Source organism: Aptenodytes forsteri, unplaced genomic scaffold (assembly GCF_000699145.1).
Source record: "Aptenodytes forsteri isolate BGI_AS27 unplaced genomic scaffold, ASM69914v1 Scaffold289, whole genome shotgun sequence".
NCBI classification, from domain to species: domain Eukaryota; kingdom Metazoa; phylum Chordata; class Aves; order Sphenisciformes; family Spheniscidae; genus Aptenodytes; species Aptenodytes forsteri.
The window spans coordinates 2,590,061-2,601,936 of NW_008795025.1; the positions used below are offsets into that span (position 1 = coordinate 2,590,061).

General features: G+C 40.1%; 1 protein-coding gene across 1 annotated transcript in view; it reads left to right on the forward strand.

The window, feature by feature from the left end:
* Positions 1-1,273: 1,273 nt before the first annotated feature.
* RASAL2 (RAS protein activator like 2) overlaps positions 1,274-11,876 on the forward strand; it is a 153,311-nt gene continuing 142,708 nt past the window's right edge. The window contains exon 1 of the mRNA XM_009275864.2: positions 1,274-1,452. Within this exon, the coding sequence (XP_009274139.1) occupies positions 1,404-1,452 (49 nt within the window). The 5' untranslated portion in view covers positions 1,274-1,403. The remainder of the gene's footprint in view (positions 1,453-11,876) is intronic.

The window sequence follows — 11,876 nt, forward strand, 5'->3', positions numbered from 1 at the left end:
CCTCCCTGATGGCAGCAGGCTTGCAGGTTTGGAGGGCTGCTGCTGCAGCCTGTTGCAACAGGAGAGGATGGGCAGTGGTCTGTCTGGCTCGCTCCCTCCACAGACCAGGTAGGACGCTCTCCAGAGCCACCCAGCTTGGCAACAGTCTGCAGCAGGACTGTGAGGGCAGTGGTAGGCAGAAGTGGCTGCTGCCTGTCTCTCTTGAGGACTTTGCTTGCCTCTGCTCGTCCTGCTTGCCAAGTGTGTGGGCCTGCTGGAGATCTGGTGGGAGTGGTCAAAGCCATCGTCATCTTCCTTTGGAGCATTTTGGGTCAGGAGAGCTTGACCTGCCTGCTCTCTTATCTGTCAAGAGAGTGTTTGTTGCCAGCAGTGGGGCAAATGTTAGAGCCCTCTGGGTCTATGCAAAAGGGTTTGGTAGCATGTCTGATGCACACTGGTGGTGTGTTCTCCAGTTTGCTCAGAGATGGAGCTGCCGTGAGTTAAATGCCTCAAAATGGTGGAGAAAACCAGTTGAAGACTAAAGGAGCCTGAAGCTTTGTGGGGTGAGGCGAAGCTCTCTCAAAACACAAGTGGGCTGTTTATGAAACACTGTCGAAGAGGATGCATTTGACTCCTGCCTAATCACTGCACACACATGCGCTCCTGCCAGGATGACCTTGTTCCCGAGAGCTGGTGGCTGGCTTGTGGGGCAGGGCTGGTAGCCCCAGCCACGTGGTCTGACGCAGACACGAGCTCAGCATACCTCCCTTGCTTGTTCGTGACACCTACACTGCAAGGTGCAGGAGTTGTAGCTGGTGATGCCTCTTCTGGGCTTGTTTCTGCATCTGCCTTCCCCTTCTTTGTCTTCTGTCCCCAGAGTGACACAAACACTTCTCAAGTCTTTCGTCCAGGCACGCTGAAAGCCTACGGGACACTTCATACTGGAAATCCAGGAGACCTCTCCAGAGGAGGAAGCAGCGTCTCCTGTTTGTCTTGAGTTATTCTGTCACAACAATGGCTTCAGAATTTGCCTAATTTAAAAGCTAGTTTTAATCTGATGGGAAGATGTTTGTGTATTTAAAATAGTTATTCCTTGCTGGAGCCACTCCCTTCTTTTGTCCTTCTCTGCTGGACTTTTCGGCTTTGCTTAGCTAATGCAGTGCTTGTTTACAGCAGAGATACTGGAGCATGAAGAAGGAAGTCGGTACGTTTAATACTGATTTGGTTCCAAGCTTCCTGTGCGTGTGCATGCACGCGTGTGTGTGTGTGTGTGTTTTCAGCCTTGTTCATCCAGACACTGTGCAGCCTCAGTAGAAAAAGCAAAGGGGCCGGCAGAGACTAAATGCAGGCGTGGTTTTTTTTTTTAATTCTTCCACCTGGTTTGGTCCTGAGCAGGTTTAAACAACGCGGGTAAAAATTCCAGTATGGCAAGCCTGGTGAGGAGGGTGCTAGTGCAGACAAAGCCATTGAGTGGTGAGTATGAGAAGCATCTTGCCTAATGGGAAAGATAACTGATCAGAAAGTGTTGGTTTAGGTGCCTAGGAGGAGAAACGCTGTAGCGGGCAGCAAGCTGTTGGGTATTGTTGTTTTCATCTTCCATTTCCAGTGTGAGCTGGCTACCTGGAAATACCAAAACCTACGTCCGTGGAGAAGATGGTTATCCAGAGGAATGCACTAGTTAATGGGGCACAGTCACTTTTAAAGTCTTTTCCTTAGCCTGCCCCGGGTTTTCTGCCTTAGCTTGGCTAAATAACAGCAGCAGTCCATATAAATAGAATGGCTTTTAATTTGGGAGGTTTTTGGGGGAGTGGGGAGCTTGCAGGAGATGGGCATCTTGGGAGCATATAAACTGTTGTGTCAGTTGTGACTGTACCAAAAGATGGGATTGAGAAGAAAACAATGCTAATAAGCTGTAGGAGAAACAATTTTATTGCTTTACTTTTATTCTTTTGATTTGGGGTAAGTACCAAACTGGGTTTCAGTAAGGTGCTCTTGTGTTGCAGTGGTTACAGAAATCGTCATCAGCAGTGTTGTGTATTCTGGATTTTAAAATATTCCAGTAGCAGCACCAGCCTGTGCCTGGGGTTTTTCATTTAAATTTATGATGTTTATTCAGCTCTTAATTGTGCAAATTAGAATAATTATGGGGTGTGATTATATGCATACCCGGTGAGTGTTTTTAAGAGGCCAGCTCAAATTTCAGGAATTTATTTTATTAGCCTTGTCTTTCTGGTGCAAGTGTCCTTTCTGCATGCTTCTGTTCTGCAAAGCAAACATCATAAACTGCCACAGCAGGAAACAATTTTTGCAGCAGCATATCTGAGTGAATCAATCTTTAATAGGGCAGAAGGCTCTTCAATAACTCGGGCTAATTAGGACTGATGTGGTGAGTTATCAGAGACTGAAACAACCCTCCCGAAGCAGAGCAACTTCTCTCTGTTCCAGGGTTTGATAAGCACAGGAGGGCACAATTTGAGCCACGTGTGGTAAGGCTTGTGCAAGTGCCAATTTTATCAATGTATAAACTTCTATGAAAGGTTGTTCATGGAAAATAGGAATTTTGTGTGAGTTACTGACTGCTGCTAATCTCTCCCAAGGCTGCAACTGAGACTGTATTTGTGGAGGCAACAGTTCAGACTCAGATGTAAGCAGTGTCTCTTATGTGGAAGTTAGGGACTGGGTGTGCAAAGTATTGCTTTGGCCTTTGCTGGGAAAGAGATCATGTTGGCAAATGGTGTTCCCTTCTAGCCCAAACTGACTAGTCTGTCTTCGCTCACTCAAAGCTTCTCAGAAACCATGAATTTCTGCCTCTAGGAAAAACGGAGATATCGCTGGAAATGGAGTAATCTCCTTGATTACGTCGTGACAGAGGTGGCATGACAAATACAGGAAACTGAAAAAGAGATCTCCTTGATCTGTCTGTAAATAACTTGGGACTTTGGGTAACTTAACCAGTCATCACAAAAAGAAACTGAGTGAAAATAAATAAATATATATATTTCCTTGCTTCAGCAATAGGGAGATTGGAATGATTCTAGTTGAAATTTCACTTGAAAAAAAGGCAGTCTGAAAATTAATGTAGAGAGGTTTTTTGTAGAGAAGTCTAGCAGATATTAAATGACTAGAGCATACATTTATCTTGCATAGATTTCTTCAGAGAAGTTTTAGTCCATCAGTGTTTGAAAGCACAATTCTTTGATGAGGGAAACATAGCCAATAGGGAAATGTGTAATAAGCATTGGCTTGATAACTTTCAGCATGATTTCAGAATCTCTGGAGAGGTTTTTTCAGATTTAAATCTCATTATTTGTGCTGTGGGGATGTGTGTTAAATGCGTTTTTTTTTAAATACCTTCAGGATGTTAGGAAGTTCAGGATGCTAAGAGAATGGTATGAAATACAGCTGGTGGGAGGGTGACCCCAGAGGAGGCATACCCATTGAAAAACTATTTGTATAGGGTGTATAAATACAAGCACTCATTCTGCCCCATGGAAAGTGTGTGCTTGAAGCCAGTTTGGTTTCTTCATTCGGGGAGGTTGGGTGCTGAGACCTCAGTTCTATAATCCCAGCCTGCTGCCCAGATCTTCATACTAGTGCGTGGATAAAAGGAACAGTGCAGTGAGTGGTCAGATGGAAAAAGAAATGGCACAGGAAGGAAACATTATAAAGAAGCATAAAGCACACGTACGGTATTTATTTTCCAGTGTTTAAAGTATGGGGAGCAGCAAGAATATAGAGCTACACCTTATTCTGTGTTATCGCATGTAATTCTGGCAGAAGAAAAGTCTGCAGCAAAATAATCTGATGAGCATTTTGTCTTTACTATGTAGGGTCTGTGTCTGATTATCACTCTTCTTTATTTAACTCTTCTCATGCCATTAAAAAAAAAAAATCTTTCCTTTCATTCTTAGAGAGATTTACTTATAGGATATCTGAAAGTGATCTTGGGTTTCCATGTTCCAAATTTATGTACTTGCTTAGGCACCAACAACTTGCAGCAGCTTTCAGAGATTTCAGGATTAATGAACTGAATGAAAGAACATCAGTCTTCAGAAGGGACTTTTAAGTGGTGACTTCTGTATAAGAATAGACATGGTCAGAGGCTATTTCAGCAGGAGTTACATTCCACTTACTTTGAGACAGTTGTTTTTTTAATGGCCCCTCATGTTTAAGGTTGGTTATGGTAGAGAACTTGTGAACGCTTTATGAAGTGGTGGTGAAACTGAACATCCTAAGGTTTCAATCTTTATTTAAAACGAAAAGGTTACAAAAAGTCAAGGTCAAAGTAGGCAAATGGCATTTTGCCAACTTAACAAATGCTATTGTATTTATCTCTCCGCTCCTGAGATCCATGTTACTTTTAAAATACTGTTTAATTTGCCTGTCTGCTGGTCTATAACTGCAGGAGAAAATACAAATTGTTTTTTGGATTTGAGATAAACTGAAATGAGCTTGAGCCATGCCCTAGCTGAAGAGACATTTTAAGTCAATTGAAATTGACTGTTCTTTAACATCATTTACCTTATAAAATATAAAAATAGAAACTGTATGGAAAGCTCAACACGTTAAAGAACAGCAAAATAGCAAAAACTTATAAAGAAGGACTTAGCTAAGCAGTATCCTTTTGTTTTCTAACTATATACTGCATTTCCTTTTAATTAACGTTTGAAATGACACCCATTATTTCAGCTGCATTGCCACAAACGATGCTGCCACATCATCTGAAGGTTGTTCAAGATGATGTTGGATGCAAGAAGCTGTTAAATGAAAGTTAAAGTTGTCACATCAAAGCTCTCAAATAGCAGAAAAGTAACAGCCTTAATGGTTGCACCATCTTAACATTACTTTCTTTTGGCAGGTAAATAATGGTAGTCTAACAGGAATCTCCGGTACCTCAGAGGACTGTTTTTAAGCGTGAGGAATATCTTGTATCTGAGACTGCTGAGGGTGATACATTGGGGACCTTTACAGTAAATGGCCATACATAAAATAGTATAGATTTTAAAGGTAGCAGCCACTAAGCTGTCATATCAGAACGCCATGGCTGAGGGAGCTTTAGTATTAATTTAATCACCTGAGTGCAGTGACATTTATGCTGCCAGTTCAAGTGAGCGTGCTATAGAACATATTTACTAACAAAAGCATCTCGCTTAATGAAAATCTTGCAGTACAGGTGTCAGAAATATTCTAAGTCTGGTTTGGATTTAGTAATGCAGTATTCCTCTGTCATGGAGCCATCAGTATCCTGCCTTCAGAACATCTTTTAATGTTCTTTTAAAAAAATAAAGAAAAAAAAAATCTGTTTAAAAATAATGTGGCATTACCTTGTATATTCATTGTTCTTACAAACCTTCTAGCTAAGCACAGAATGTTGTGTGTTATTTCCTCTGCAGACAGATAATTGCAGTAGGGAGAGGAAATCGCGCAGTGTAAAGTACAAAATCTTAAATAGTGTGTATAAGTTCCTATTTCTGTTTACTGGGAACTTAGTATATCTTTTTAATTTGTTGAAATAATTTTAGCCTCTAAAAAGCAACATTGTCATTAGTAATAAATCACTTGATATTGTCTCTGAAGATACCTTATATTAAAAGTAAACTTTTTCCTGTTCTTTATATCTCTGTTTCTCCTCCTCACTACAAATAACCAAGGGACTGTGGCAAGGCTACTTGTATTGTTCCATAGTCACTTTTCTTTGTGGAATTTGCAGTCCCTTTCTGACGTGACAAAATAGGGTATTTCTTTATTCCCGGAGTGCAAGTTGTATTCTCTGACAATTCTGCAGACCAGGCTTTCCTTTCTAGCACTTTAATAGATTCGGGCTTAGATTCTCCACAAGATAATTAAGAGTTCCACGTTGTAGTCTTTCCAGCTTCAAAAACTGGACTAATAATACTCTTTAGTATCCTCTCTGGTTTTTTTTGCTTTGAGAGTTCAATAGACAGAGCACTCTGTCAAGGGTATTTCTGAGTTTTGGAGATCTGTGCATTCCCCTCCATCACACTCTGTAGATATCCTGACTGTTTTGGGACAGGCTTTTTTAGTGATCAATAGAATTTTTCCAAAAAATTAATTCCAAACTGAATTAAGCCATATCAGAAGAAAGCCACTGTAATTCTGAACAGGGAAGGTTTTTTAAATGTTTTGTTATCCATGTTAAATTATCTTAATTCCTGAACATAATCAGCTTTTTTAATATCCCTGTGTTTATCCACCTAAAGTTTGCAGAGGGTGGTTGTAATATCAGCTGTGACATGAAGCTATTTTGCTTTCCACTAATCAGCTCTCCCCTATGACCACTATGTAAATAAACACCAATTATTGCTGATGGTGTAAACGCAAAGCATTTGGGTTCGCTTGTCAGTATATTCTGCTATTATCATGATTAAATTTGCAATCCTGAGGACTGTTATCAAATAACAGTAAGGGAGAGAATTAGTTTTGAAAATGAGATTTCCAGTCTTAGTAGGGCCTGAGAGGAGATAACAAATTAGATGATAGTTTAGGTAGAAGGAAGAGTGAATTGTAACTTTGAGTTCAGTTAATACTGAAAGTTGCTTTGGGGCTGAAAGTTACAATTAGGCTAGTCAGAAAAAGTACAACCATTAATTTCCTGCCTGTGTCTGTAGATTTTAAAGCTTTAAAGGTCCTTGTATGAATCTTTTGACATCACCAGTTACTTTCTTGGACAAGCACAGGCAGTGGCTAGTTCTTATCTGAGCTATATTCAGCTTTTTTCTGAGTAAGTGCTCAAAAATAACTACCCTTGCTAAATTGCAGTTTTCTAGCTGTCAGATTTCAAGAGCTCTACATCAATCGTCAAATTCATATGGCCAGGTAATGGCAGCATTAGACCTATCTATGTCAGAGTAAGCTGCAGTGGAATTTCTTTGCTGCTTCTTTACTCCTTCTGGAATCCCCGAAGTTAAGATCTTGAGATAATAAATACATGTTTCTTCCTTCTCTTCTCTTCCCTTCCCCTTCCTCTCTATGTCATGTTTCCCCTCTTATTCCTGGTTCTAAATTTCTGAGCTTTAAAAGAAGGAATATGTATATTTAAATATATATATTCTTTTAAATATATATATATTCCTTCTTTTTCTTTAGTGAGAAATTGTGTTGTGTGTCACTAATCTCTTGTGTATTGCTGCAGTGGTTTTTCATTCTGCTTAATTTTCCCAGTAGTGTAGTTTGTGGTGATTGGCTTCAGTTATTTTGCTAGGAATCCTTGCATTTAATAATAGAAAAAGAATGTGAGAGCAGAGATTTCCCCACTCCCCCCACCCCCCGGGTTGGGTGGGGTTACCCAGAAATTGCCACCTTCTGGTTCATTCAGAAATTCCCTTAACTCTCTAGTACAAAATTTAGAGATCTTAATGGTAAAGGAGCTGAAGCTCTCATTTTAATATTCCTCTCATTGCCAACTTTAAAAAGTGTTAAAAAGAGAAAATTTAAACTAGTGTTATTCCTGGTTCTAAATTTCTGAGCTTTAAAAGAAGGAATATGTATATTTAAATATATATATTCTTTTAAATATATATATATTTTCCTTCTTTCTTTAGTGAGAAATTGTGTTGTGTGTCACTAATCTCTTGTGTATTGCTGCAGTGGTTTTTTTCTCTGCTTAATTTTCCCAGTAGTGTAGTTTGTGGTGATTGGCTTCAGTTATTTTGCTAGGAATCCTTGCATTTAATAATAGAAAAAGAATGTGAGAGCAGAGATTTCCCCACTCCCCCCACCCCCCGGGTTGGGTGGGGTTACCCAGAAATTGCCACCTTCTGGTTCATTCAGAAATTCCCTTAACTCTCTAGTACAAAATTTAGAGATCTTAATGGTAAAGGAGCTGAAGCTCTCATTTTAATATTCCTCTCATTGCCAACTTTAAAAAGTGTTAAAAAGAGAAAATTTAAACTAGTGTTGGAATAGATACTTTTTTTAATTGTTAAATCTCCTGAACTGTAATTCATTTGATAGTCTGGAGTTGTGATCATAAGAAGGTCTTTCAGAAATGGACTGAAAGCAGCAGAGGTGAGTGAACTCTCCTGTTAACTTCAGTGATATGCAGTCTCTTAAAATCCCGGTAGATTGGAATGGAATGGATATGGACTATTCAGCTGTGAAAATACAGTGAATGTAACAGAAAAGCTTGTGTGATTTAATCCATCTATTGGTTGTGTTTGATAGTTACATGGGAAGAGCAGAGAGGAGAGTGAGTGGAAAAAGTAACTGGAAAAAAACAGTAGGGTAGAAGAATGAGAGACAGGAATAAAACCAATTTTTTTTCCGGTGAATGTGACAAAAAGATTCTGAATAAGAAATTGATGTGCAATCAACTCTGTATAAATCTTGCACTATTTCTGGAAAACCTTTTGTAGACTTGAAATTCCACTGTAGACTGATTTCAGTAACAAAGTTGGTTTAAGAGGTATTTGTGTTCTCCCACCTCTGCTACAGGTTCTTTGGATGTGCCGCCTTAAACTGTGGAGTTGTAAACCCACAATCACCGAAGTGAAAGGTTTTAAACAGCTCAGAAAAAAACAAAACGCTCCCACAAGATCACCTCGTAGTCAGAGCTTCTGCAGGGTACAACAGTAGCCTGGTGTGAGCAATGAGTTTTGGATTTGCTTGTGTTTGCGTGTACTTCTGCAGTCCAGGATGCCCAAGTAAATATCAAGTTGATTCTCTCTGGACTTGACAGTCTTAACGATCCTCCTTCTGTCAAGCTGAGCATTGCAGTTTTGCAAACTCGGTCTCTGCATACCTGAATTTCCACCCAAACCACTAAGACACACTAAATTGGGTGTACGTTCTAAGGTTCAAATGTGGTTTAGTGTTTTGGCAGGAAATGTGAATTTTTGTTCACTTGACAAAAAAACCGCTTAATTTAGGCACACCGAAAGTTTGCAAAATGGTTGGGATTTGGGGGTGAAGTGTGGGAGATCTTATACCCTGTCTTGTGAGTACACAGTGAATCATGGTATCTGCTTTGGGAACAGAGCATTCCTCTTCTCAGCTGGCTAGGGAACATCTTTCTGTGTATAGAACAAAGCAAGTAAAAAAATACTGAAAAAAGAGCTCATCTTCTGTGCATGGGAAATAGAGCCTGTATCTAAACTTTAGTGACCCAGAAAAGAAAGACAAGGAAACTCAGAAGAGACCTTGTTAAAGTAACTTTTTATATCTAAAGAGTGTATAAGGGTTACTTTAAATATCAACAAATAAACCTGTCTTAAGTGTAAAAGCGACGGTGTATTTACTGTAGGACTGTAGTATCTATAGCATTTTCAGCTCTTTTCAAGCACTTTGGTATCAAGAATTTGTTGGTGATCTGTGAGAGCCTGAGTCAAAAAGTTGGATGGCAGGGTACTCAACTTCCCATGGTGACATCGTCGTGTCTGGCAGATGAATGTATCGCTCTCTGCAGAAGTTCAGTGAAGTTATATATGATACAAGCTGAGACCTGAGACTTCTTGCTAGGTTAAGAATTAAATATTCTAAACCTCTTTATTGAAAAAGTTATCTCAGTGGTTCTAGAAACTAACCACGACAACCTGTCTTGCACACTTTCTATTCTGGCTCCCGTGTTCATAAGTTGTGAGAAGCTCAGAAGTAGGTTTGACAGGTCAGTTAAAACACTAATACATGCATTGAAAAATCCCCAAAACCAAACCACAACTTATTAAACCCTTAAGGTGATTTGTTAAGGCTTATCTTGAGGATTGTCTTTTTACATTTAATTGCAGCAAATTATATTCCTTGAGGGGTTTATGTTTTAAGAAGATAAGCTCTGATTTATCCCTTCCCCCCCCTCTGTTCCAGTTTATTCCAGAGTAATAATCAGTTCTCTTCTGTCAGTTTTTTAGACAGTCAAGAAGATAAAAGAAGGACTTGATACGCTTGACAGCTTTTCAGAGAGAAGAAACTTGGTTTTGTTTTGGTTTCAGTTGTCCTCTTGTCCCTACGTGTATATTTACAGGGAGGTGATTTTTGACCTCTGTTGCTGGAAATCATGCCAAGCGCATGATGGTAAAACCACGTGATTTCTTCCCGAGTCTCAAAATGGTGTGTATTCCTGTGCCACCAGCACCTTTTAGTGCGAAGCTATTTGTGCCTCGCTCTGACATTGGGATACAGGAGGGCACAGCTGCTCCGAAGTGGGAGCCCAAGGTATGGGTTGGAAAGGAGACTTTTAAGTGTGCTCTGCCAGCTTTCCTACTTTTCTATGTCTGGTGTGAACAGGAGCAGAGCTAACTGTCCCCCTCGCCCTGCCTACAGCGGGCTTGCAAGTGGGGAGAGAGTTGTTCTGAGCTTTGGGGTCTTTTTCTTCCGCATTCCTTCCCTTTTAACCATCTCTACCCCAAAATTCTTCCGGCTGGTGACGGTAAGAGGAGAGCCTCGTTGGCTTTTGCAGGAGGCCTGGCCAGTTAATCTTTGTTTTAGAGATGAGGAGTGTAGGAGGAGCTTTACTGACCTTAAGACCTGATCTGGGTTTTCATCGTTAAAAAAATGGATGCATTAGTATGGGATAAGAAGTTGCATGTTACCCAAACAAAATAGTATAACCCCAAGCTTGTGCAGAGTTGACCTACAGGGCTTTTTCTCTGTGGCGTTTCTGTGAGATGTGACGTCGGCATTGTCCTGCTTCATCCTCGCTTGCTGTGAAGTGAGGAGGGAACAGGAAGTGAAGGCCTTGTATTCATCTAACGTGGTGGTGTTGGGAATGCCAAATAGGGAGGATTTCCTGGCCTTTCTTGTTTTTTTGGAAAAAAGAAAACAAAACTTTAAGGAAAAAAAAAAATCTTGTTCAGTCTGCCTCTTCCCTTGCCACTCCCCACCACTTCTGCTTTGTGCATCGCCAGCCCAGGGTGGAATTTTTCCAGGCTCCTTTTTGAAGATGTTTATAAATAAGTTGAGCTCCATATGTTTGGGTTTTTTCCAAATGATTTCTTTACTGTAAGTCATTGTATTTCTGTATAATTGATCTATGCATGGCAACTTAGATCTAGGGAGGGAAGTCGCAAATGGGTTTGGCCTGAGCTGTGCAAGCATGGAGAAAGGAAATAAAAAAAATACTTTGACAATAACCCTAGCAATGACAGCTGGGGAGAGAAATTTGTTAAAAAAAATACAAGTTAGTTTTAACTTGTTTTGAAACAATAAGAATAAATGTGCTACATAACTGTTATGAACTAAAATAGAGCAGGGAATAGCGGACATAGATTTCTCTCCTCTAGCCTCAGCCTGCCCAGCAAAATTGAGCTTTACTTTTATAAATATCAATAGATCAAGAAGGGCAAACGCACTTTTAGTCATGGGTATTTTTAGCAAGAAGGAGAAGCATTTCAGTGGTGTTCCTTCCCATACGTTATGGTTATAAAGCCCATTACCTTGGTATGCTTCAAAACAAATAAAGATTTCAGGTTCAGTGTCCTCACTATGTAGATTTTGTTTCCCAACACAAAAGGGGCGAATTCTACTTGTTCCTACGTGGTTTGGGAAAAGAGGGAATGTATGACTGGATGTATGCTGCAGTCAGGAATTATCTGTGGTGGAAAAACGTCAGCCACAGCAGGGCGGGGGGAGCAAATGCCCTGCCGTGTCCCATGTAAGAAGATTAGGTTACTACTGCAGCATGGACTTAGCAAAAATTAGAAAGGGTAATGCTGCATTAATTCACACAGGTCTAGTTTCTGTAGCACAATGAGAAACAAAACTAGTAATAGCCTAAAAATATAACCCTGAATAAAAGAACTTTCTCCTCCTCCTTTTTTCCTCGTTCCCCCTCCTCCCCTCATTTCCTGCTTGGGCACCCTAAGTAGGAAACTTATAGTGGGTTTTGAATGGGATTTTTCTTTTTTCCCCCCATGCCTTCATTTAAAAAAAAAAAAAAAAAAAAA